The sequence below is a fragment of the Zootoca vivipara genome, chromosome 13, assembly GCF_963506605.1.
Source record: "Zootoca vivipara chromosome 13, rZooViv1.1, whole genome shotgun sequence".
Lineage (NCBI taxonomy): Eukaryota > Metazoa > Chordata > Lepidosauria > Squamata > Lacertidae > Zootoca > Zootoca vivipara.
In genome coordinates, this window is record NC_083288.1 from 39,724,338 (window position 1) to 39,751,138 (window position 26,801).

The window sequence follows — 26,801 nt, forward strand, 5'->3', positions numbered from 1 at the left end:
CACATGTGCTGGAGGTGCGGGAAAGAAAGGGGTACATATATGCACACGTGGTGGCACTGTGCAGAGGTGGGGGTGCTTTGGAACAACATATATGAAGAACTTAAAAAATATTAAAGTGTACATTTACTAAAAGACCAGAGACATTTCTCTTGAGTATAATACCAAAAGAAATGGAGAAATCAAAGGAAATATTACTCATGTATGGAACAACTGCGGGGAGAATTCTAATAGCGAGAAATTGGAAGAATAAGACAACACCAAAAATAACAGACTGGCAAGCTCTAATGATCGAGTATATGCAATTGGCAAAAATGACCGGTAGAATAAAAGGGCAAACCAAACAAAAAGTCAAAAAGGAATGGGAAATTTTTGAGGAGTATTTAGGAAAGAATAAATTAAAAGAAACCCCATTGGCAGAAATAGACTGTACCTTGTAAAACAAATTATTAGATAATAATAGGAAAACAACAGTGATCACAAATATGTAACTGTGCAGAGTATAAAGGAAACAATTCAAAAACCAGCAAGTCTAATTGGGAGTCTGTTCAGAATCTGGGGAAGAAGTGAGAAGACGTAATAATAGAACATCTGATTCTTTTTAGTATAAGTGTGGGTTTATTTGTTTGTTCAGGTGATGATTTGTAAGGGTGTAGAAATTAGGTGTGTATGCAAGTATGTAAGTATGTATGTAGGTATGAGTAAGATGTGAAGGTATGTAAGATTTTGTTTAGTGTGAGTATGGAATGTTGTAATGTGAAATATGATTGTTTTGTGCATTTTTTGTTTTAAACAATAAAGATTTATTTTTTTAAAAAAGGTTTACTTTATTTAGAGGTTTCTTTGAGAAATTTGTTTTTTCTATATCAAGGTTTCTTTTGGGAGATTTAAGCTAATTTTGTTTTTTGAACAATTATTAGTTTAGTTTTAATATCATTCAGTTTATCAATATCTCGTTTCAGGGATTTATCACGGTATAGTTTTGTTTTTGCGCTGAGTACACAGCTTCCCAGCAGAAATAACTAAAACATCAGAAACCTTCCTGTTTCTCCCACATAGAAATAAACCTTCTAGAACACTCCTGAACTAATCAGAATAGGAAAGAGCTCTACCCATCAGATCAATGCTTTCTGTACTAAGAAATGAAAACTGACACATAGGAAGAAGGTGCCAAAGGAGGGCCTAAGGCGTTGCTTTCTTACCTTGGGTCCTCGGTTACCTCACTGCAGCGGGCAGCCATTTTCTCCCAACCTTAGCAGGAGTCAAAATGGTTTTTAACCCCCCACCCTCATCCCCAGTGAAAATAAAATGAAAATAAAATTTTGTTGTTTTTTCCTTTCCTTTATTTTATTTTATTTATGACTCTGACCCGTATGCCACACGGTCTCTTTTATCTTTAAAAATATTTATATTTTTAGGCCTTTGGCTGATGAATATTCTACAGCCTTCCTGTGGAAAGGGGAGTGTTATAGGGGAGTGTTCTTGTTTTACTTGTTTACTTGGTTTTATCCTGTATTTTATTTTTTGAAGTGCCCTGGGATGTTATGATGAAGGCCGGTATATAAATCCAATGAAAAATAAAATATATATACTGCTGAAGCATAACTCCCTGGGGAAGTCACTGCAGTTTACAAAAAAACTGCATAAATTAAACATTATTATAAATCAATATGAATATTTCATGTGGACATGCCATGGACCACCTAAATGAAGGTTGTGAACCAGTGCTGATCGATCCACTGACCAGTGTTTGGGAACCCCTAATATAGGAGAAATCCTAAGATCTCTGGTCCAAATCTAGTCATATATTGAGAATGTTTGCTGCCATGTACACAGCTATAGTTAACTTCATTAGGGGAAGAATGTCTACCTGGGGTTAAAGATCGGGTTCCATGATCACTGCAGATGGTGACAGCAGTCACGCAATTAAAAGACGCCTGCTTCTTGGGAGAAAAGCAATGACAAACCTAGACAGCATCTTAAAAAGCAGAGACATGTGCTTTTTAACCGACAAAGGTCTGTATAGTTAAAGCTATGGTTTTCCCAGTGAGAAGTGGAAAGTGAGAGCTTTCCCAGTGGAAGTGAGAGTTGGACCATAAAGAAGGCTGATCACCGAAGAATTTATGCTTTTGAATTATGGTGCTGGAGGAGACTCTTGAGAGTCCCATGGACTGCAAGAAGATCAAACCTATCCATCCTGAAGGAAATCAGCCCTGACTGCTCACTGGAAGGACAGATCGTGAAGCTGAGGCTCCAATACTTTGGCCACCTCATGAGAAGGTTGGACAGTGTTCTCGAAGCTACGAACATGAGTTTGACCAAACTGCGGGAGGCAGTGGAAGACAGGAGTGCCTGGCGTGCTCTGGTCCATGGCGTCATGAAGCGTCGGACACAACTGAATGTCTAAACAACAACAACAACGAACCCATCAGCCAAACCTACTTTACAGGGTTGTTGTGAGCCTAGCCCCCCCCCCGATCCTGAATTCACTTTAGAATGAGTTGCTTCCTTCTGTCTCTGTCCCTAATACATTAAGCAAGACATTCATACATTAAGCAAGACAAGATTTAGGCCTCATCATGGGACTGAAACTGCCTTGGTTGCACTGGTCGATGATCTCCGGCGGACTAGGGACAAAGGTGAGAGCCGTTTCCTGGTCCTGCTGGATCTCTCAGCGGCTTTTGACACCATCAACCATGGCATCCTTCTGGACCGTCTACTCTAGAGGGTTTGGGAGCTGGGGGCACTGTCATACAGTGGTTCCGCTCCTTCCTCCTGGGCCGTGTTCAGAGAGTGGTGGTGGGGGATGAGTGTTCAGACCCCTGGGCTCTCACTTGTGGGGTGCCTCAGGGTTCTGTCCTCTCCCCCATGCTTTTTAGCATCTACATGCAGCCGCGGGGAGAGATCATCAGGGGGTTTGGGCTTGGTGTTCATCAGTATGCGGATGATACCCAGCTCTACCTCTCTTTCAAATCAGAACCAGTGAAGGTGGTGAAGGTCCTGTGTGAGTGGTCCTGTGTGAGTGCCTGGAGGCGGTTGGAGGATGGATGGCGGCTAACAGATTGAGATTGAATCCCGACAAGACAGAAGTACTATTTGTGGGGGACAGGAGGCGGGCGGGTGTGGAGGACTCCCTGGTCCTGAATGGGGTAACTGTGCCCCTGAAGGACCAGGTGCGCAGCCTGGGAGTCATTTTGGACTCACAGCTGTCCATGGAGGCGCAGATCAATTCTGTGTCCAGGGCAGCTGTTTATCAGCTCCATCTGGTACGCAGACTGAGACCCTACCGGCTCGCGGACTGTCTCGCCAGAGTGGTGCATGCTCTAGTTATCTCCCGCTTGGACTACTGCAATGCGCTCTATGTGGGGCTACCTTTGAAGGTGACCTGGAAACTACAGTTAACCCAGAATGCAGCAGCTAGACTGGTGACTGGGAGCGGCCGCCGAGACCACATAACACCGGCCCTGAAAGACCTACATTGGCTCCCAGTACGTTTCCGAGCACAATTCGAAGTGTTGGTGCTGACCTTTAAAGCCCTAAACGGCCTTGGTCCAGTATACCTGAAAGAGCGTCTCCTCCCCCATCATTCTGTCCGGACACTGAGGTCCAGCGCCGAGGACCTTCTGGCGGTTCCCTCGCTACGAGAAGCTAAGTTACAGGGAACCAGGCAGAGGGCCTTCTCGGTAGTGGCACCCACCCTGTGGAATGCCCTCCCACCAGAGGTCAAAGAGAACAACAATTACCAGATCTTTAGAAGGCATCTTAAGGCAGCCCTGTTTAGGGAAGCTTTTAATGTTTGATGGATTTCTGTATTTTGGTGTTTTGTTGGAGCTGCCCAGAGTGGCTGGGGGAACCAGGCCAGATGGGCGGGGTATAAATAATAAATTATTATTATTATTATTATTATTATTATTATTATTATTATTATTATTTTCTGCGTTTTTGCTAGCCTCCTATTTTATCTGCACCTTCTAAACAAGTAAGAGAAGTTCAGTAAACACTCAGCCCAAGGGGAAAAAACAAGGGACTCTTGATTACTCTTGGGACCGATTTCAAAGTTGAACAGCTGATCCCACACCAAGTCTCTGCTTAGTCACTTCCACTTAACCAAGAGTCACCTTAAGAGGATCCTGAATCTTTTCAGACCAGAAAAAGAACAGGCAGGATGGAGAGGTAGGCAAAGTCATCCCCCCAATTGCGAGAGGATGCTGACACACACAGCAGAGCCTCCAAAGAGGAAAGTTCAGGTACTCATATTTAGGAGTAAGAGATCTTTCAAGAGCAACACTGATGGATTGAATAATGCAGCCGTAAAGAACAGAATTCTAAAATAAAGTGCCAACTTTTTTATCAGCCCTGTTCCTAGCCCTTTATTAACAGAATAATTTGCAAAAAGAAAAAAAGCCAGTGGTCCAGCTTGCCCTCAATGCCAGAAAGGTTTGACAGTGCCTGTTTCTGCAGTTCAAGTGGGTGTTTAATGCCCTTGTGATTATTGTTTTTTCTAATAAATTTACAACCTTAATGGAGACAGAACCAAAAAAAAGAGGGGAATTAACAGCAGTTCTCTAGAGCAGTGCTTCCCAACCTTTGGTCTCCAGCTGTTTCAAGACTACAATTCCCATCATCCCTGACCACTGATCTTGCTGGCTAGGGATCATGGGAGTTGTAGTCTAAAAAGAGTTGGAGATCCAAGGTTGGGAAACACTGCTCTAGAGGACCTGTAAATCGCCCAATAATGTTCTGCCTTTACAAATCAAAATCTTGATGATAATTTAAGTATAGACGTTACCCTTTGATGGTTGTTTCATTAGGAACATCCTCCTTCAGACTCCCCTTTGTCTTCCAGGAATGGGATTTCTTTTCAGCTGGGGTTAATTCAGGTGTAGCTTTCATGAGCTGCATGCTGCCTAGATCCTCTAAGGATTGGAAGAAGGCTGTGCCGAGAAATCAAGAAAGCACCAATAAACATCTCCAGTAACCCTGTTCAATTAGATCTCTGCATAAGATGAATGTGTAGAACAGGGGTTCCCAACAAAATTTTCTCGAGGACCCCTCATCGAGCCGCTATTGTGACAAGGACCCCCATTAATTCCTAATCCTAAAATTAAAAAGTGAGAGCCAAATTAAGAGTCTTTTTATATTTTATATTTATATTTTATATTTATACGTTTTTACAGTTACAACAGAGTACTCCATCAGTTAGTTTTAATTTTCAGTTCTTAATGAGATGAACCACTTTTTAACCAACGGTCCATTTTTAACTACGCGAACTGTAGCTTCCGCGAAAAACAACGCTTTGTTTACAAACACTACTGTTTTGCAAAGAGGCAGCTCGCGCCAGGGAGGAGGGAGGGGAATGGAGAAGACAGTGTACCTGCGCAGTAGCGCACAAATGAAGCCGACGTGCGCAAAGCATCTTGGGGAGGTGAGCGTTAGTAGAATGCGCGCGCTGCCTCTTTGCAAAACAGTAGTGTTTGTAAAGCGCCACCTAACGGCATACAGCAGAACTACTGCCTCTATTTAATTCTAGTTTTGCGCTAGACTCTGCTCATGCAGGAAGTGGACAAAACAAAAAATCTGTTATCATACGAAATATATTTAATATATTTTTTATTCTAATAGCATCTTGCGGACCCCTCTGGCATAACTCGCGGACCCCTGGGGGTCCCCGGACCACCCGTTGGGAACCACTGGTGTAGAAGGAGTCAGAATCAGGCCCACGGACCCTGGCCCCAACCTTATATTCATGCACATACAAACTGTTAAGTGCCTACAGGTAGATAACTAGAAAATGAGAATCGGCACTATGCATACATATTTTCTGTGTTTTTTTAATGAACGCACAGAAATCAGGACTTTTCGATCATCTGCACAAGGCTTATGAGCCAAAATACAGTTTATCTATACCTGAGTAGTATCAAAGAAAAAAGAAAACTCATACCAGGTTTTCGCATTGAGCCAAGATTCTGCAGCCAGTAGACATGTAGCAGATTAAACATCCATGTATATATAATTATTCTGCTTCTAAGAAGTATATATTTGGCTAATAAGTATATATTTGTTACTCCCCAGATTTCTGTGCCCAAAACACCATGCAGTACTAAAGTGGTTTACAGCAAGGAAACGGAAGCTGCACACCAAATATATGCTGCACTGGAGTCAGATTTACCGTGTTTCTCATATTATAAGACACGTCTTATATTTATTTTTTCCTGAAAAAAACACAGCATGGCTTATTTTCAAGGGATCTTATTTTTTAATTAAGTACCGGTACCTGTACAGACCACAGACCTGCTCCCACCGGGTTTTCGCGCGCGGCAGGCAAAGGCTGCAGCCGGGTCCTGGGGCTGCGCGCGCTGCACGCTGAGGCTGCAGCCAGGTCCCGGGTGTCTGCGTGCAAAGGCTGCAGCCGGGTCCTGGGGCTGCGCGCTGAGGCTACAGCCGGGTCCCGGGTGTCCGCGCACGGTGCGCAAATGCTGCAGTCGGGTCTTGGGGCTGCGCGCGCTGTGGCTACAGCCGGGTTCCAGATGTCCGCGCGTAGTGCACAAAGGCTGCAGCCGGGTTGTGGGGCTGCGTGTGCTGCGCGCTGAGGCTGCAGCCAGATCCCGGGGGTTAACGCGGCAGCAGCAACCCTACTTTGCCACAGACCTGCTCCCACCACCCGGTACGGCTTATTTTCGAGGTATGCCTTATATTTTTCCACCTCAGGAAAATCCTGCCATGCCTTATTTTGTAGGGATGCCTTAAAATAGGAGAAACACGGTAGATACCCAGTTGTTTTTAAGTGACTTTCCTAAAAATTCACTTTTGCTATGTATGGTAAGTCGTCAATTTATTACAACTGGGGCTTTGGCCTACTGAGCAACAACTCATCCCATCCAGAGTTCCCTTTATTGTTGATACAAACCACCTTTTGAGTTCTCAAATCTTTCCCTTCTTGTGGGAGACCCGCTCGTCCTTTTTTTCTTGGAGGAATCCAGTTGTTGGGCTCCCTCTTCTTCTTCCTTTGATGCAGAGATGGCAGGAATTTGCACTCCACTTTCTATACCTTCAGATTTGCCACAGTTCCCATCGCTGGCTCCACTTCCTTTGCTAGAAGACAGAGGGGCACTTAGGCTCTCAGCCCCACTTCCTACCCGTGGAGATGCAGAGCTCTCTAGATCCTCATCTCTACCTCCGTTCTCTGCGCCCATGGCAGCATCACTGGGGTTCTCAGCTACATCCAGGGAATCTGGAGTCTTGACTTCTCTCTCTTTGCTGGAGAGCAGGAGACTGGCATCATCTGGGTCCTCAGTGCTGCTTGCACCCCATGGAAGCATAATAGCATCATCTGGGCTCTGAGATCCACTTCCTGCCTCTGAGGATAAAGGAGAACGTAGACTCTCAACCTCTCCTACGCCCTCTCGGGACCGGGGAGCATCCTGGTTTCCAGCTCTAGCCAGATCCATGCTCTTGGATCCACTTCTTTCCCCTAAAAATTCAAAAGATAGTTTCCTATTAAAGTTGCATTAGTGATTTAAATTGATTTGATTTAAATCAAATCCACCCATCCACTTCTTTCCCCTGAAAATTCAACAGAGTCTGGGACATGAAGGTCTTTTCTGAGATTCAAGTGATCTGAAAGCATCAGATGAAAAGCAAACAAATAACTAAATATGAAGGTCAGATTTGGGGGGGGCTCAAAACTTTGTCATTACAAATTCAATTTCCTTCCTTTTACAATTAACTGCTGGTGATGCCGAATGACTTCTGTTGAAGCAGGGTGGATAAATATCAATGATTATTTTTTTAAATTTTTTTATTTAAATTTGATTTTTAAAATAAAATGCTTTTGGAGGAATTTTTTTTCTAAATATAGTTTCCTATTAAAGTTGCATTATAGTCCAAAGGCTATTCATCAGGAAATAAGGATTTGTTTTTAAGTTTTTCATCAGGAAATAAGGATTTGTTTTTAAGTTTAAAAAAATTGTTTAACTACATCAGTTAACAAACATGGATACATATGCTTCAAAGGTATCCCCACATAGAGCGCATTGCAGTAGTCCAAGCGGGAGATAACCAGAGCATACACCACTCTGGCGAGACAGTCTGCGGGCAGGTAGGGTCTCAGCCTGCGTACCAGATGGAGCTGGTAGACTGCCACCCTGGACACAGAATTAACCTGTGCCTCCATGGACAGCTGTGAGTCCAAAATGACTCCCAGGCTGCACACCTGGTCCTTCAGGGGCACAGTTACCCCATTCAGAACCAGGGAGTCCCCCACACCCTGTCCCCCAAAACAGTAGCTACTTCTGTCTTGCCAGGATTCAACCTCAATCTGTTAGTCACCATGCATCCTCCAACCGCCTCCAGGCATTCACACAGGACCCTCTACTTCAAATGCCGCCTCTGCTGTCCAAACACTTGTGAGCACATTTGCTTTGCAGAATCGAGGTGAGCAGAACAGAGAGCCACTGCCAGTGCACACACAGTGCTTTGCAATGATCCCCCAAGGGGGAAGAAGCAGCGCTGGTCCAAGATACTTTGCTGCTTGAGGAAAAGGGCAAGATAGTGCCACACACCCTGTATCCTGACTGGACTGACTGTTGAATCTGACATTCCCACTGGTGGCAGGACAGTGTCCTTTACGATACATGGGGCCAATAAGTCACCTGGGTGGGTGTAAGGCAGGCTGAGGGGCCCCAGACAGTTCTCTCCCTTCAGCCCCTTGTTGCAATCTGCACCTCCAGCCCATGACACCTGAGGTACCTGCCTCACCCTGTCTCATAACAGGGCCAGCCTGGGGGTGGAGGGTTTCACCTACTCACAGAAACTGCAGTCCCTTCTTCGAGAACATCAGCTTCCAGGTTCAAGGTGAACTATGAGCACCAGCTGCTCACTGCTGCTCATGTCTGCTCTTGCGGCTTCCAGGACCTCACAACTACATTCCCCATGTCATTGGTGTCAACATGCACCCAGGCCACCAACTGCTCCCCAGCACTATCTCCCAGGCTATCCACCAAATGGCTGAGGATGGCAGTCTTCACCAAGCTGCTACTGGCCTCAGTGTGTTCTGCCATAACTAAAGGGGCCCCATTTTAAATACACCTTCCTTATTTACCACCACCAAATTATTTCCGATTTCTGCATAGCTTCTAAGAATGTTACAAAGAGCCTGCTGGAACAGGCCAGTGGCCCACCTATTATTATTAATAATAATGATTATTATTATAATTTATATACCGCCCTATACCTTGAGGTCTTAGGGCAGTTCACAGAACAAGGGCAGTTCACAGAACCATCCTGTTCCCAGACTGGCCAAACCAGACGCCCATGGGAAGCCTGCAAGCAGGATCCGATGATGCACAGCTCTGGGCAAAAATGGGTCACCTGACATCATTGGGGACATCAGGTGAATGGCAAGTGGGAGGTCATGCGCAGCACACTCTACAAGCTCCTCCCCTTTGGCAGTCTATGAAGAACTTTCCTTTTCAGTCCTCTGAACGCCACATGAAGGTAATGTGTAGAAACTAGTCTTTGCACAAAAAATGCATTGGTTTGCCTTTGGCTCCACCCACTAATAGCAAGGTTGCCCAGAAAGGAATGCAGCCCTCAGGCAGAAAAGTGTTTTCCTGGCCCTGCCTCAAAGAAATAGGTTTTAAAAGGCAAAAACAAACCAATAGCTCCAGCCTCTGCTGGAGTGATAAGTGGTTTCTTAATTCACATGGCTCTTGTGATAACAAGGAAGAAGGAAGATATATCTAAACGTTTTTAAGGTTTGGGAAGAATGGTGGGACTCACCGTGTTTTTGAACTTGCAGGGCATGTTTGTTTAAAGGTGGTTGAGTGTAGAAGTAAATATAATGCACTGAGTGGCCAGAAATCTGGAGCGGATTTTGAGTCTCATTTGTAAAGTGATAAGTGGTTATTAAAAACTTCCCTAAACAGGGCTGCCTTCAGATGTCTTTTAAAAATAGGATAACTGCTTATTTCCTTAACATCTGATGGAAGGGTGTTCCACAGGGTGGGTGCCACTGCCGAGAAAGCCCTCTGTCTGGTTTCCTGCAACCTCACTTCTCGCAATGAGGGAACCGCCAGACAGTCTGCGGGCAGGTAGGGTCTCAGCCTGCGTACCAGATGGAGCTGGTAGACTGCCACTGAAATATACTCGGAGTCGAGAGTGAATTTCATGCTCTTTATTCAGCTCATATTCATCAAGGAGAAGAAGAGAAGACGAATGGCTCTTTTCCCAAAACCATCTGCTTATATACATTATTTACACAATGGGCCTTGCGTGATTGGCTACTTCAGGGCTACACCTGTGGGCCAATTATATTGTGGATTGACTTCTGCCTGCAGCCTGATTGGCTGCTCCTACAGGCCAATCAGGTAGCAGATTCACTTCTGCCAGCCGCCTGATTGGCTGCTCCAGCAGGCCAATCAGGTTGCGGATTCACTTCCACCTGGAGTTGGATTGGGTAGCTCCCGCTGATTCTGAATCCTATTGTTCTAGGATTCAGCTCAGTACATAACACCCCTCCCCTCTAAGTTCCAGTCCTGCCCGGGAAGTTGCATTCGTAGTCCCCAAGGTCTGCTGGCCGCCTCCGTGTGCGTTGTGGCCTGGGGTGTTCCTTGGTCAGGGGTTCTGGTTCTGGCTCGTGTTCCGAGGCTGCTGGCTGTGCCGGGGCTGTCTGGTCTGGCGCCACTGAACCACTAGGTTGTGACTCTGGTTCCGGTGTCCTTCCAGCCTCGGGGCGCCCCTCTGTGCCTACTGCTTCTGCTTCCCCTGCCCACCCCTCTCGCTCTACAGGCCTCACTGCCCTGCTGTCCCCTTGGGACCCCTCTGTCCCGCTCTCCTCCCGGGTTCCTCCTGGGAATCGTCGCCGTAGCTGGTCGCAGTGGCGGCGCCAACATTGCCCCCCTTCCGTTAGTACCTCGTACGACACGGGACCGGTCACCTTGGTGACTGTGGCGGGTACCCATGCTGGGCCTGCCCCAAAATTCTTTGCATACACTGGGTCCTGGGCCACAAATGTCCGGGGGTTCCTGCCTTTCCCCACCACTACCTCATCCTGAGCTCTGTCGGGGTGAAGTCGGTCCAGTCTAGTTGCAAGGCGCCGGCCCATGAGTAGTTCAGCTGGGCTCCGGCCCGTCGTTGTGCTTGGGGTGCTGTGCTGTGCTAGAAGAAATGCGGCAAGGCGGTATTCCCAGTCCCCTTGTGTTATGCGGCGGAGGCTGTCCTTGGTGGTCCGCACCATGCGCTCCGCTTGGCCATTGGTGGCAGGGTGGAATGGTGCTGAGCGGATGTGGCGGATGGCGTTCTGCGCTGTGAAGGTCTGGAACTCCTCTGACGTGAATGCGGTTCCATTGTCCGAGACGAGGGTGTCAGGGAGCCCGTGGGTTGCAAACAGCTTACGTAGTACCCGGATGGCTGCCGCCGTAGAAGTGGACGGTACCAGTGCGACCTCCAGCCATTTGGTGTAGGAATCCACCACTATGAAGAATGTTTTTCCCTGGAAGGGGCCAGCGAAGTCCACGTGCAAGCGTGACCATGGATGTCGGGCGGACTCCCAGGGCTGGACTGGGGCCCTTGGGGGATCCGGGCGGGATTCTTGGCAGGTCTGGCAGTGTTGGACCCAGGCCTCTATCTCTCTGTCAATCCCCGGCCACCACACATAACTCCTGGCAAGGGCCTTCATCCTCACTACCCCTGGGTGTGTCTCGTGTAGGGCTGTGAGGACCCTTTTGCGGAGGGGCTGGGGAACAACAACCCTGCTTCCCCATAACAGGCACCCCTTGTGGGCCGACAGTTCATGTTTGCGGTTTGTGTAGCCAGCGAATTCTGGCCCGGGGCTGCTGCTGGGCCATCCTCGCCACACCCAGTCCAGGACCCGGGAGATGACCCTATCTTTTGTGGAATGGTGCGCAACTTCTTGTGCCTGAATGGGTCGGTCGGGAAGCAGCTCCAGGGTCATAACCTCTTGCGCAGGCGCTGGGTCGGGGCCTGTTTCTGGTAGTGGTAGCCTGCTGAGTGCGTCTGCGTGGCCCATCGCCTTCCCAGGGCGGTGGATTAGTGCATACTGGTAGCCGGCAAGGAAAATTGACCACCTGAGGACACGTGGAGACAACACTTGGGGGGTCTGCTTCTCGGGGGCAAACAGGCCAAGCAACGGCTTGTGGTCAGTCACTATGGTAAAGGGCCGCCCGTACAAGAAATCATGGAATTTTTTTACGCCCTTCACGATTGCCAGACCCTCCTTGTCAATCTGTGAGTAGTTTCGTTCGGCTGCAGCAAGCGTCTGGGAGAAGTATGCCACCGGCACCTCTCTTCCATCCGGGAGTTGGTGTCCCAGGACAGCGCCGATGCCATAGGGAGAGGCGTCGCATGCCAGCACCACTGGCAGCCTCTCGTCGAAGTGTGCCAAGACCGAGTTCGAGACGAGCAAGTCCTTGACTGCCTGGAATGCGGCCCTTTGTCGCTGGCCCCACACCCAAGGGGCCCTTTTATCTAGGAGTCTGTGTAGGGGCTCCGCTACCGCTGCCTTATGGGGAAGGAAGGCATGGTAAAAGTTCAATAGTCCCAAGAATGACTGAAGTTCGGGCTTGCTCTTGGGCGCTGGGGCCTCACAAATGGCCCGTACCTTGTCACCGGTTGGATGGACCCCTTCTGCGTCCACCTTAAATCCCAGAAAGTCCACCTGCGGCACTCCCAGTAAACACTTTTCCCGCTTCACCTTGAGGCCCGCCGTCTGGAAACGGTGCAGGACGGAGCGGAGGCGGTCCTCAAATTCCTCTGGTGTGGGCCCGGCGATCAGTACATCATCGAAGAAGGGGGTGACGCCAGGAATCCCTTTAAGGAGAGAGTCCATTAGATTCTGGAATATGCCTGGTGCCACGCTAACGCCAAATTGCAGCCGCTTTACTCTGAATGCCCCTCTGTGCGTCACAATCGTCTGAGCCTCTGCTGTGGCTTCGTCCACAGGCAACTGTTGATATGCTTGGGCCAAGTCCAGTTTGCCAAAGATTTTTGACCCAGCCAGGGTGGCGAGGACATGGCTGACCACTGGCACTGGGTATGCATGGGCCGTGAGAGCCTTGTTTATGGTGCATTTGTAGTCTGCACAGATGCGGACCGAACCGTTAGGCTTGACGGGTGTGACAATTGGAGTTTCCCAGGGGGCGTTGGGCACCGGCTCCAGCACTCCTTGCTCCACGAGCCGGTCCAATTCCTCGTCTATGCGGGGTTTCAGGGCGAACGGGACCCGGCGGGCCTTGTGCCTGATGGGTCGTACAGCGGGGTCTAGCTGTAGGGCAATGGGGGGTCCTGTATATCGTCCCAATGCCCCATCGAAAACCCCTGGAAACTCTTTGCATATGGCGTCCACGTCCACTTGTAAGCTAGTGCGGTTCACCCCGGTAACGGCTAGCCCCAGAGGTCCAAACCATGCCAGTCCCAGTAAGCTAACGTAGGGGCCCTTAACTACCAGCAAGTCCAATTGTTGCTTTCGCCCTCGATATTGCACCCTGAAGGTCCCCACCCCCATTGTAGGGACCTTACGTTTCTGGAAGTCCCGGAGGGTGAATGGGGCCGGCCTTAGTTTGGGACCCCCATTAGGGCACAGTTCCCTTAATGTTCGGGCCGAGATTATGGATAGAGTTGAACCCGTGTCCAGCTCCATGCGGCATGGGGCTCCCTCTATCTGTACCTCTATATAAATTTTCTCTGTGCTGGGATGGGGCAACTGGAATACCTGGTAGTCCGTGATCTCCGTCGAGTTGCCTTGGTGCATGGTGCCGTGTGACCTGGGGCTCCTGGGTCGGTCATCTGATGCTTGTCGACGGGTGAGTCGAGCCCGACACACCCGGGCGATGTGTCCCAATTTTCTGCACTGCCTGCACTCTGCGTTGCGGAAACGACAGGTCCTCCTCTCGTGGTTCTCCCCGCAGCTTGCACAGTTCCCTCCTTCTCGTCGAGGCTGCTGTGGTGTGTGTGCTGCTTGAGTGCGCCGCTGTACTCGGTGTACTTCCTCCCTGTCAGATTCGGATTCGTTGGTGAGGTCTTCGTGGTAGACCCTCGGTTGGGATGGCGGGGCCGGTCGTGCCTCTTGCGTTGACCTCTCGGCGGCTTCGGTTGCCAGGGCTTCCTCCAGAGCAATCTGGAACGTGAGGTCTTTTTTGGCGTAGAGGCGTCGTTGCAACATCTCGTCCCTCAGGCCACCGACGAGGCGGTCACGAAGCATGTTCTCCAACTCTGAGAAGTTGCATAACCGGGCGGCTTGGCGGAGGGAGGTCACAAACCCAGTTATGGTTTCCCCCGGGGCTTGCCGCTTTGCGTAGAAGGCATTTCGGCAAGCTACCACCGAGGGCTGTGGTGAAAAGTGCTCCTTCAGCCGTTCCATTATTGTTTTGTAAGAGACGGTAGCGACATCTCTAGGTGCAAGGAGAGCCCGGGCGATTTCAAACGTCTCCTCTCCACAGACGCTGAAGAATGTCGCCCTCTTCATGGCATCGTTGGTGACTTCTTTCGCTTGCAGGAGGAAGTTGAAACGGGCGGCGTACCCTTCCCAGTCTCCTGATGCTGGTTTGAATGGCAAGAAGCTGCTGTCGGTTGCCATTCTGGGTTCCTTGGGTCCTGGAGCTGAAGCCTGGATGCACGGTGCGATGCAGCGGTGCAGCAGGTGGCGGTGCTGCGGTGCAGTGCGTGGTGGCGGTCAGCTCATCAGGATCCCACCCTCGTCGCCAGTGAAATATACTCGGAGTCGAGAGTGAATTTCATGCTCTTTATTCAGCTCATATTCATCAAGGAGAAGAAGAGAAGACGAATGGCTCTTTTCCCAAAACCATCTGCTTATATACATTATTTACACAATGGGCCTTGCGTGATTGGCTACTTCAGGGCTACACCTGTGGGCCAATTATATTGTGGATTGACTTCTGCCTGCAGCCTGATTGGCTGCTCCTACAGGCCAATCAGGTAGCAGATTCACTTCTGCCAGCCGCCTGATTGGCTGCTCCAGCAGGCCAATCAGGTTGCGGATTCACTTCCACCTGGAGTTGGATTGGGTAGCTCCCGCTGATTCTGAATCCTATTGTTCTAGGATTCAGCTCAGTACATAACAGCCACCCTGGACACAGAATTAACCTGTGCCTCCATGGACAGCTGTGAGTCCAAAATGACTCCCAGGCTGCACACCTGGTCCTTCAGGGGCACAGTTACCCCATTCAGAACCAGGGAGTCCCCCACACCCTGTCCCCCAAAACAGTAGCTACTTCTGTCTTGCCAGGATTCAACCTCAATCTGTTAGTCACCATGCATCCTCCAACCGCCTCCAGGCATTCACACAGGACCTTCACTGCCTTAACTGGTTCTGATTTAAAAGAGGTAGAGCTGGGTGTCATCTGCATACTGATGAACACCCAGCCCAAACCCCCTGATGATCTCTCCCAGTGGCTTCATATAGATATTAAAAAGCATGGGGGAGAGAACGGAACCCTGAGGCACCCCACAAGTGAGTGCCCAGGGGTCTGAACACTCATCCCCCAACACCACTTTCTGGACACGGCCCCGGAGAAAGGAGCGGAACCACTGTATGACGGTGCCCCCAGCTCCCAGCCCCTCTAGACGGTCCAGAAGGATGTTATGGTCAATGGTGTCAAAGGCCGCTGAAAGATCCAGCAGAACTAGGAAACTAGTCTTTTTTTCTTTTCTTTTTTAAAATGCATGTGTTGCTCCACCCACGTTTGCCTTTGGCCCCTCCCACCACCAGCAGGGAAGGTTGCCCAGAAAGGAATGCAGCCCTCAGGCAAAAATAGGGTTGTTTAATTTCCAAGCAAAGGGTCTGCTGGTTTCTCTTTAAGGTTTCCAGACTCAAAAGAGAGCAGGGCAATTAAAGGCACATAAGTCCTGTCCTCTATTGAGTCGGGCAAGCCTAGGCAGAAAAATATTTCCCTGGCCCTGCCTCAAAGAAATAGATTTTTAAAAGGCAAAAACAAACCAATAGCTCCAGCCTCTGCTGCCCAGTTGCAAACTCACCTGGATGGGATTCTGACATCAGCACTGAGTGGCCAAAACTCTGGAGCGGATTTCGAGTCTCATCTGTAAAGTGATAAGTGGTTTCTTAACTCATATGGCTGTTGTGATAACAAGGAAGAAGGAAGATATATCTAAACGTTTTTAAGGTTTGGGAAGAATGGTGAGACTCACCGTGTTTTTGAACTTGCAGGGCATGATTTGAACCAGGACATGCGACTTCTAAGCATTCCAGGAACTGGCAACAGGCGGCTTCTCCTTTTTCTTGTATCAGAATAAGCAATTCTCTACTTTTTTTCTTTGAGTCTTCGTATTTCTCCAGGCCCTCATATTCTTCTTTTGTGATGACAATCTCTGAGCGTAACTCATCTAAAACACAGTCTATGTTCTTCTGAAGTATATCAATTAATTGCTTTCTCCCTTTGCTTATAATTTCGTAGTTGGACATCATCTCTGAAAGCAGCAGTCTGTGAAAGAAACATTTTATTTAGAGAATAAGAGGAGGGGGGGAAAGAATTAGAACCTGTTCAGCTTTCAAATGTTGTCTTATACCAAATTGGATTTTTGTTTTTCTACTTCAGCTGCAAACTGTTGGTGGTTCCAGACGTGCTATTTTAGGGTGGGATTCAGTTGCTTACCAGCAAATTTAATTTGTGCAATTTGATTTTTAGCACTTGCACCACAAACCCCCTCCCCTCCTCTGCCAGACATTTTTGAGCCCTTGGCAAGGGGCTGTATTGGCGCCTCCGAAGCTAGAAAAGACCATGGACCAGAAATGTTCTCTTTTTGTTGCCTTTCACTCTCTGCCAGTGACTTCCTCCACGGCCACTGGGGTCAGGTGTGCTCTGTTCTGCCTGCCTCCCCTCCTCCATCTATCTGCCTGCGTGATGGCCTGGGATTCGGACTCAGATGCTGAACCTGAGGGATCCCAGCCTGCACAGGATTCCCCGCCTCCAGATCCAGCTGAGCCGGGACTAGGGCAGGAGCCTGAAGGGCCCTCACCTGTGCTGGATCCTCAGGTGCAGGGATCAGCTGAGTCTGCTCTGGTCCCGGATGTGCTGGAGCAGGCATCCCCAAACTGCGGCCCTCCAGATGTTTTGGCCTACAACTCCCATGATCCCTAGCTAACAGGACCAGTGGTCAGGGATGATGGGAATTGTAGTCCAAAACACCTGGAGGGCCGAAGTTTGGGGATGCCTGTGCTGGAGGACCCATTGCCTACAGGTGTCCCATTCTCAGCCCCATCAGAGGAAGCTGAGGCTACCCCTGGGTCCGGTAACCCACCCGCCTTTCCTGAGCTGCAGAGGCTCAGGGCAGAGAGGCGAAGGGAACTAAGTTCCTGCAGGAGGAGTGCTTGCCTCCAGGAGAGGCGAGTCACCGGAGGATCGGGGCCGCCCTATGCCTCGGGGCAGATAAAGGCCAGCCAGCCCCACCCCAAGTTGCTTGAGCAATGCAGTTGCTACCATCTACCTGCCTGTGGCCACGTCCCTGCTCCTGACCTGGACCTTGCCCTGCTTCCTGCCTTGCTCCTTGCCGGACTGAACCCATGTAGGACTCCTGGACCTTGGACTGGACTTTGCCTCACGGATTCCCCCCCCCCCCCGGCGTGTTCCTGACCTTTGTCTACCCGCCTAGATCCACGGACTGTTTACTGACCCTGCTGCCTCGCCACTGGACATTGTTCCCACTGGACCTGTCCCTGTAGTCCAGGACTGCTGACCACGGCCCTGCTCGGTCCCGGATGAGTACCTGAACTCCCCAACCGGTGGCCTCTGCGCTGGGCACCCCCAGGGCCAGGCAGCACAGCCTGCCTGCCTTCCTGCTCCCACTCACTGCTTTCCCTTCTGCCTTCTACCCACCTCCCTCCCTTTTCCCTCCTCCTGCAACTCATGCCCACCCTCTCTGCCTTTTTGTCATTCTGAGCTGCTCACACTGGGCAGGGGCCACACAGGGCTGCTGCAATGGCCCATGCTGGTTTTTTCCACCAGGGTGCCTGCATGTCTCTTCGCTGCCCCCCCCCCAGCAGCAGAGGAGCATCCCGGGCAGTGTTCTGACAGCCAGCCAATCTGAGCCACTCTGGGAGTAGCCAGGTTTTTTGGGGGGTGCCCCCAAAAGTTGTTGAGCTTTTTGGGGGGAGATTGCCCCCCAAAAGTTGTTGAACTGGAGCACATGCCTATGACAAACTTAGTTGGTCTCTAAGGTTCTACTGGAAGGAATTTTATTTACTTGTTTATTTGTTTATTTATTTATTGTTTCGACTACATCTGACCAACACGGCTACTTACCTGTCGGAAGTGGTGATTCACTCTGTGCTGTGAAATGCTTCTCTGCCTCTTCCTGCGCAGCAAAAACCTCAGTAAAAGACACAGAACACACCTTTTTATGATCAGTTGGCAACCATACTGATTATGCCTACCAATTTTTCATTGCCCTGTATAGGTTTTCAAATAGTAAGAACACAATGCAACCAATTTCCAAAAAAAATATATAAAATCTATTTTGTGTTGTTCCCCACAATATAGATAGATTAGATAGATAGATGATAGATAGATATGCTACTGAAGGGACCACTGATTTGGACACACAGTGGATACTAATATCACCCCAAATGTAGGGCAGGATCTATCACAATGGGAAATTCCATTTAATAAGGAAGAGTTTGTGAAATGTACACAAACTCTAAGCATCCACACAAGATCTGTATGCTTTGCATCTCAGTTAGAAAGCAATAGAACCTACCTTCTTTTCTCTGTAGGAGCAGCAGAAAGACTTCTCACCTCCTAGCAAACACCTGTGCTTCTACTATATTTATAGGCAGAGAGCAGGGAAAGTGAAATGTGAAACTGAAAGCTTCACTCTCTCGGATGGGTTCTGAGTTATCACATGACTTCTACTAAACTTTTTTTATTGCACTTTCTCCCCCTCCCCCAAAAAGAATGTAGCATCTACCTGCTGTTTCGAGACTGATAAGAGAAGGAAATCTCTTATCCAGACTGATAAGAGTACAGCGTTTGGGCTGGGTGGGTTAAGTTGCTCTCTCCTCCATTACAAATACCAACAGCAAAGAAATGGTGGAAAGGAATTGGCTCACAGCCCTTTGGAGTTGGGCAGGGCCGGTGCGTCTATCAAGGCGGACTAGGCCTAGGGTGCAAAAGTGCAGGGGGCGCTGCGCTGGCCAGCTCGCTCGCTCGCCCGCCCGCCCGCCACCCGCGCACGCCGCCCGGTGCTGCCATCGGCCGGGCTGCCAGGGGCGCTACGCCGCTGCACCAGCGGCAGCCGTGTGTTGCTTGCGGGCGGCAGCCATGCAGCGCCCGAGGCGTGCGGCACCCCTGGCAGCCCGGCCGACGGCAGCACCAGGCGCCGGGTGCGGGCGGCGGGCGTGCACCGGCCGGAGTCCACCACAGCCGCGCTGTAGAATGCGGGAGGGGCTGACGCTCCCGACGTTCGGGAGACCTTTGCGCACACGCACAGTGGGATGCATGCGCACAGCGCGGCTGTGGACTCCGGTGCCTGCCTACCTGTGCCTGCGCCTGCCTGCCTGTGCCTGCGCCTGCCCGTGCCTGCCTGTCTGCCTGTGCCTGCCTGCCTGTGCCTGCCTGCCCGTGCCTGCCTGCCCGTGCCTGCCTGTGCCTGCCTGCCTGCCTGGAATTTGGAGCACCCAGCAAGAGGAAGGGGGAAAGGTAAGGTACGGCGGAGCTGTGGATGACTGTTAATGACTGCAATTGGACTTACAGGAAAAAGCAAGGGGTGAGATGGCTAAAAATAGCTTTATTGTGTAGAATGAGATAAGAATCCAGTGTCCTTGTTCAGACCAGGTCTCTCCATGGTTTTAAGCTTGGTAGTGAGTTGCAATTCAGCAACTTCTCTTTCCAGTCTGTTTCTGATATTTTTCTGTAATAAAACAGCTACTTTGAGATCTTGTAAAGAATGTCCTGGGAGATTGAAGTGTTCTCCTACTGGTTTCTCTGTCTTGTGATTTCTGATGTCAGATTTATGTCCATTTATCCTTTGGCGTAGGGTTTGGCCTCTTTGTCCAATATAGAGAGCTGAAGGGCACTGTTGGCATTTGATGGCATACACAATGTTAGAGGATGAGCAATTAAATAGTCCTGAGATGGTATGTTGGATGTTGTTGGGGCCAGTAATGGTGTTGTCCGGGTGTATGTGGCAGCAAAGTTGGCATCTGGGTTTATTGCAGGCTCTGGTACCAGTGTCCATGTTAAGTCTGGTGGTTGTATTATTGTGGGTGAGGAGTTGTTTAGGATTGGGGTGGAGTGTGTGGAGTGTGTTTTACTTTGAGGGGTGGTTTGGGGGACACCAAATTGGGAGGAGTGGCTAATACCCCAGAGGACAGGATCACACTTCAAAATGGCCTTAACAGATTAGACAACTGGGCCAAAGCAAACAAGATGAATTTTAACAAGGAGAAATGTAAAGTACTACACTTGGGGGGGGGAATGAAAGCCACAAATAAAGGATGGGTGACACCTGGCTTGAGAGCAGTACATGTGAAAAGGAACTAGGAGTCTTGGTAGACCACAAACTTGACATGAGTCAACAGTGTGATGCAGCACCTAAAAAAGCCAATGCAATTCTGGGCTGCATCAATAGGAGTATAGCATCTAGATCAACTCCTATGATCCCTAGCTAACAGGACCAGTGGTCGGGGAAGATGGGAATTGTAGTCCAAAACATCTGGAGGGCCGAAGTTTGGGGATGCCTGATCTAGATCAAGGGAAGCAATAGTACCACTGTCTTCTGCTCTGGTCAGACCTCACCTGGAGTACTGTGTCCAGTTCTGGGAACCACAGTTCAAGAAGGATACTGACAAGCTGGAACGTGTCCAGAGGAGGGCAACCAAAATGGTCAAAGGCCTGGAAATGATGCCTTATGAGGAACGGCTTAGGGAGCTGGGTATGTTTAGCCTGGAGAAGAGAAGGTTGAGGGGTAATATGATAGCCATGTTCAAATGTATTAAAGGATGTCATATAGAGGAGGGAGAAAGGTTGTTTTATACTGCTCCAGAGAAGCGGACACGGAGCAATGGATTCCAACTACAAGAAAGAAGATTCCACCTAAACATTAGGAAGAACTTCCTGACAGTAAGAGCTGTTAGGCAGTGGAATTTGCTGCCAAGGAGTGTGGTGGAGTCTCCTTCTTTGGAGGTCTTTAAGCAGAGGCTTGACAGCCATCTGTCAGGAATGCTTTGATGGTGTTTCCTGCTTGGCAGGGGGTTGGACTGGAAGGCCCTGATGGTCTCTTCCAACTCTGATTCTATGCTGGACCAGACGAGAAGTCCCCCCCCCCCCCAGCGAACGCAACACCATTGAGGCATAGTTTGCTGAGCTATAGAAAACAGTAGGGAAGGTAGAAAAAAATATATGATTGAATAAAAATGACGGTGGCACTCGTTATATAGCACTTGAGGTGGAATTTATTATAAATATGCACTTTTTGCACATTTTCTACACAATAAAAAGAATAAAAGAAAATTATGTTTTGAATAAGGCAGACCATTGATTGGACTGAGCATAAGGTAGCTCCTCCTCATTTCTTTTTACAAATACAAGGGATTTGGGGGAGGGAGACAGAGTAGGAAAGGAAGGCTAAGAATTAGCCAGTGTCATTTGCTTACTTGCTTTCACATGTGTTTGAAATATGATTGGCCCGGGGGGGCGAGCGCCAGAAGGTGATCTCGCCTAGGGCGCAAAAAACCCTAGCACCGGCCCTGGAGTTGGGGGTTCAGTTTGTCCTTTGCAGAAGACGGCAGGGTCTTTCTTCCTTTCATGCAGATATTTTATAACGGACCTGAAAGGTCAGAAAACTTGCAGGTCTTTTAAACCTCTCAGGTGTGCAGAAAGCTCCTTTCTACCAAGGTAGTTGCTGTCACTGAGTGACAGAGACTCAAGGATTTCAAGAAAGTCTTTTCTAGCCCTAGCTGGAGATTCCAGGGATTGAACCTGGGACCTTCTGCATACAAAGCAAATGTTCTAACCCCTGAATCAGAGTCTTCCAATGGCTTGCAATAGTATGCTGTGCTGCGTGTCATCAAGAGAGCAATGAGGCTCTTGTGGGAAAGTTGTTGAGTAGCTTCTGAATAGTATGACAGGAGTGCTATTTTAATTAATCAAAAAGACCACATGTGAAAATTACCTGACGTATCAGGCAGGTGTCGTGATGTGGGTGTAGGTCCCTGTTTCGAAAGACGCAGCATGGAATTCTGGTGCACAGCTTCTCCTAAAGACCCAAAACCAAAACTTGGGTTTGTGAGAAAAACTGTCTCCATAACATACGCGGGGGGGGGGGGGGGCTCTTCCTTCGCATCCGGCCTTAGGAAGCGCCGCCAGGAAGGTGAGTACCGGGGGGCCACTTCAGACGTTCTCGCCTTCACGCGCCTCTCGCTGGGCGCCCTTTCCGTGTCACGAGACCTTTGGCCTCAGCAGTGACTGTGCTTTCGGAGGACGGCAGCCCCGCCCGCCCGCTTCCTTCCTCCCTTGCTTGTTTTTCGATTCTGCAGTCTCGCGCCTTTTGCTGGAAGGGGACAGCAACTAGCTACGGTTTTGCCCCTTCCCCCTGCCCAGTCGCCCTCGGGTGGATTCGGCCCCCCGTGCCCGGCTGCTGAAGACCCTGCCGAGTCTGAGCGAGGGCGACCTGAAGAAGTTCGCGGGCAAACTCCGCAGGATCCCTGTCCTGAAAGGCTGTGCCCATTCCCCGAAGGGTATCCTGGAGGAAGCGCGGGTCAGGGTAAAACGCGGATCCAGATGATTTTAAACGGATCCTCATGAATTCATATGATTTTTTCATTCAAATAAAAAAACAACATTATGATATTGTAGAGTATGTCTTAGTCTGTAGGCAGCACCAAAAAAATCACGCATCCACTGTTTCGTGCGGCCACAATGACACAAAAACGTGGTTAAAAACCACGGATCCTCATGGATCCTCATGATTTCTGCATTGGGCCACCGCGAACTCACTGTCAAATCACATATCATGCCCAGGGGCACAGCCTGCACCACAAAAATCAAGGATCCACAGATTCCTGGCGACACCGTGGCCCAAAAACGTGGTTTTGAAGCACGGATCCTCACAGATCCTCACGAATCTTCACCTTTTTGCATGCCCCCCCCAAAAAAATTCACCCTCAAATCACATATCATGGCCAGGGGTACAGCCTGCACCACAAAAATCAAGGATCCACAGTGTCCTGGCGACACCGTGGCCCAAAAACATAGTTTTGAAGCACGGATCCTCACGAATCTTCACCTTTTTGCATGGGGCCCCTCCAAATTCACCCTCAAATCACATATCATGCCCTGGGGTACAGCCTGCACCACAAAAATCAAGGTTCCACAGCTTCCTGGAGACACCATGGCCCAAAAACATAGTTTTGAAGTACGGATCCTCACGGATCCTCATGAATCTTCACCTTTCTGCATGCCCCCCCCCTGAAATTCACCCTCAAATCACATATCATGCCCAGGGGTACAGCCTGCACCACAAAAATCAAGGATCCACAGCTTCCTGGTTACACCGAGGCCCAAAAAACGTGGTTGTGAAGCACGGATCCTCACGGATCCTCACGGATCCTCACGGATCCTCACCTTCTTGCATGCCCCCCCCGAATTCACCCTCAAATCACATATCATGCCCAGGGGTACAGCCTGCACCACAAAAATCAAGGATCCACAGCTTCCTGGCAACACCATGGCCCAAAATCGTGGTTTTGAAGCACGGATCCTCACGGATCCTCATGGATCTTCACCTTTTTGCATGGGGCCTCCCCGAACTCACCCTCAAATCGAACAGCATAGCCTTCACTACAAAAATCAAGGATCCACAGCTTTCTGGTGACACCAGGGTTAAAAAAACGCGAACGGCAGAAGATGAAAATATTGACAGATCAAGTACCGTGTTTCTCACATTTTAAGACACCGTCTTAAATTTATTTTACTTAAGAAAATGTGTCTTATTTTTAAAAAATTACCACCTCTTCCTGCTGCGGCTTGGTGCCCAAAACTGGCTGCTCCTGCTGCTGCGCTGCTGGGCGCTTTGTTGGCGTTTCAGTAGGGCACGCTGCTGGGTCCCGCTGGGTCAGGGCTCAAAGCGGTGCACGCTGCGGCTCTTGCCAGGTCCCGCTCCCGGGTTGGGGCGCAGCGCGTGATGCAGCTCTTGCCGCGTCCCGCCGCCGGGTTCGAGTTCGGCAAAGTGCGCGCTGCTGCCTTTGCAGGCTCCTGCTCTGTCGGGGCTCGGCAATGCGCTCGCTGCTGCCTTTGCTGGCTCCCGCTCCGTCGGCTCCCGACCCAGCGGGACCTGGCAAGGGTAGCATCGCGCGCAGCGCCGCGCCCCGACCCAGAAGGAGCCGGCAAAGGCAGCAGCACACGCTTTGCCAGCTCCCGCTCAGTCGGGGCTCGGCAAAGCGCGTGCTGCTGTTCTTGCCGGCTCCCGCTGCATCTGAGCTCCACGTGGCGCACGTTTCACATCCGCTTCCGGCAAGGGCTGGCATCGTCCTTTAAGACCAAACCACGGGCCCGACTAGGGAAGCAAATATCCTGCGCAGGCGCCCCGCTTGTTGACACGGGAGGGGAGAGGAGGAGGAAACGCTGCTGGTGCCGCAGCTCCTCAGTGGCGGCTCCTCCTCTCAGCTCCCCTGCCTACATTTGCGCCAATCCCTGCCCACTAAAGCCTTTGCGCCTCCCAATGGAAAGCCCTGCCAGGCAGCAACCTCTCCTGCCTAAGAGTTCTGCTGGGCTGGCAAGCGAAGGAGACGCAGCTCCCTGCATTGGTTGCAGCCGCTGCCGCGCTCTACCTCCCGGTAGGCTGCACTGCGATCATCGGCGCCGCGGGCTGGGAATCGCCCCCTTCCCCCCTCCGCACCCCCTACCCCCCCCCCCGAGTTAGGAATTGCTACTGAGACTCCTCCTGGGCCGGGAGAGGAAGTGCACCGACAGGAGCCAGTTCAGCCTCGGCGGGCAGAAGCCCACAAAGGAGGAGTGGGGGCGGCGCCCGAAGGTGGTGGTTGTGGCTGCTGCAAGGAAGCTGTGTGGGGGCGTTTGTGCCGGATTGCCGGCGACAGGAGTAGCCCAACGGCAGTGACCCTTCCTCGCCACCCCCACCCCCAGCAATAGGAAAGGAGGTGCCTTGGGGGTGGCACAGCTCTCCGCTCCCCCTGCGTGCATTGCCCTCTCCAGGCATTGGCTGCTGTTTCCTTCTTTGCAATGCGCCCCCCCCAGCCGCTCTCCCTTGCTGCCCCTGCCTAGAGAGGGGCGTTGAGGGCGGGGGAGCCGCTGCCGCAGCTGTAGAATCACAGCTGGGGGGGGGGCTCGCTTGCCTGCACTGCGCCACCCCACCTTTCCCATCTTTTGCTCCCTTGCGATGGGGAGGCGGTGGTGGCAGCTTCTTCTTCTTCTTTGAGGGTCTCAGCTTGGTGGGGGGGTCCCCAGTATCCTCCCAGGCCACGGGGGGATGGCCCCCCAGGACTAGCAGACCTCTGAGCTCCTTCCCCATCCCAGATATATAGGGTGGGAACTGGCAAGGCTTCGGGGGGACCTGGGGGAGGGAAAGCGGGGCCCAAAGGGGTTTTCAGGAGGGTGGCTAGCCGTAAATGGATGGGAGCAGTGTTTTCAGAGCAGGGCTGTCTTAAGCATACCTTGCGCCCTGGCACCGTGGTGTGACGGATCCCTCTGGTGCCCCCACCCCGCCCCGTTTCCCGGCACAGCGGGCGCAGCTCACTGCACAGCTGCTGCCTGGGGGGCCGGAGCCCTGCGCAACCCAGCCTGGCCATAGGGCCGGCCCTGGGCCACAGGGTGCGGCCCGCCCCTGTTGCGACGCCCCTGCGCATGGCGGAGGCGGCCCCAGGCCCGCGCGCCTCAGGAAAGCAGCCTGAAGCCGCTGAACAGCTGAGAGGCACGCCTGGGGCGGCCTCCGCCATGCCTCTCAGTGGGCACAGTGGCGCCCCTGGTGGCCTGGCACCCCGTGCCACCGGACCCAGGCCTAGAGACGGCCCTGCTTCAGAGCAGGGGGATTTCATGTGAGAGAGTTTAGGGGGTTCATTTAGCGGATGCAGCCGCCACCGCAGAGTCGTCGGGCCCGCTGGCCCTGTAGCCACGCCTACATTCCCACTTTGTGACCCCTCCCCTCCTGTGCCTTGGCCCTGCCCCTGAACGACCATGGCTTGCCCCCCCTAGTTTTGATACGCCCCTGTCACCAAATGGGCATTCATACACTATTTATTCATACACTAAATATTGGCTGATAATCAAGAGGAAGGCAAAACGGACTTGCTCGCCTCTGGACTGTTAGGACTTTAAACCTAAGACGCTGTTAAATTAGCAAGGTCATGTGATTCAAGTTGTTAAGTCGTTAAGTTGTTAAGATGCTCAGTGTATATATATAGCGTTTGTTTTGTTTGCTTGTGGGGTGTGGAGCAGTCATGTCTGAAAGCTCTGGAGGTGTTTCTGTTATCTGTCTGCAATAAAACTGTCTTTGAAAGTTAGGCTTCCGTGGGTCGTTTCTGCTGCAAAGCTGCAAGGATTTTACCACAACAAGAATCCAGCCGCTGTGCTTAATGCTGTGCAAAGAGAAATGTTTCTAGTCTGTGCAGCGCAGCAGAAGCGTTTTACTGGACCAATACAGGAAAACCTCTTATAGACAAATGGCATTGCTTTGAACTGGGATTTAATGTGACTTCAGGACTCAGCCAGAACCATTTTTTTCAGTGTCAGGGTTTGACCCTGGGACATGTGAAGGAATGAGGAATGAGAGTTTCTTTGTGCATGGGCAGAGTGCTGAACGGC

General features: G+C 50.6%; 2 protein-coding genes across 4 annotated transcripts in view; both read right to left on the reverse strand.

The window, feature by feature from the left end:
- The window catches only part of LOC118078984 (interferon-induced very large GTPase 1-like), a 40,881-nt gene extending 22,066 nt beyond the window's left edge, over positions 1-18,815 (reverse strand). The window contains exons 1-6 of one of the 3 annotated variants that reach the window (XM_060281729.1): positions 18,745-18,815; positions 18,291-18,357; positions 16,180-16,472; positions 16,009-16,071; positions 6,908-7,468; positions 4,787-4,931 (exon numbers count right to left, since the gene is read on the reverse strand). In XM_060281729.1, coding sequence (XP_060137712.1) covers positions 4,787-4,931; positions 6,908-7,468; positions 16,009-16,071; positions 16,180-16,456 — 1,046 coding nt within the window. In that variant the 5' untranslated portion in view covers positions 16,457-16,472; positions 18,291-18,357; positions 18,745-18,815. Of the gene's footprint in view, positions 1-4,786; positions 4,932-6,904; positions 7,469-13,726; positions 13,794-16,008; positions 16,072-16,179; positions 16,473-18,290; positions 18,358-18,744 lie in introns of those variants that run through there. The other 2 variants (XM_060281728.1, XM_060281730.1) reach the window with 2 other exon arrangements.
- LOC132593050 (uncharacterized) overlaps positions 1-26,801 on the reverse strand; it is a 194,476-nt gene that overhangs the window by 115,409 nt on the left and 52,266 nt on the right. The window lies entirely within an intron of this gene.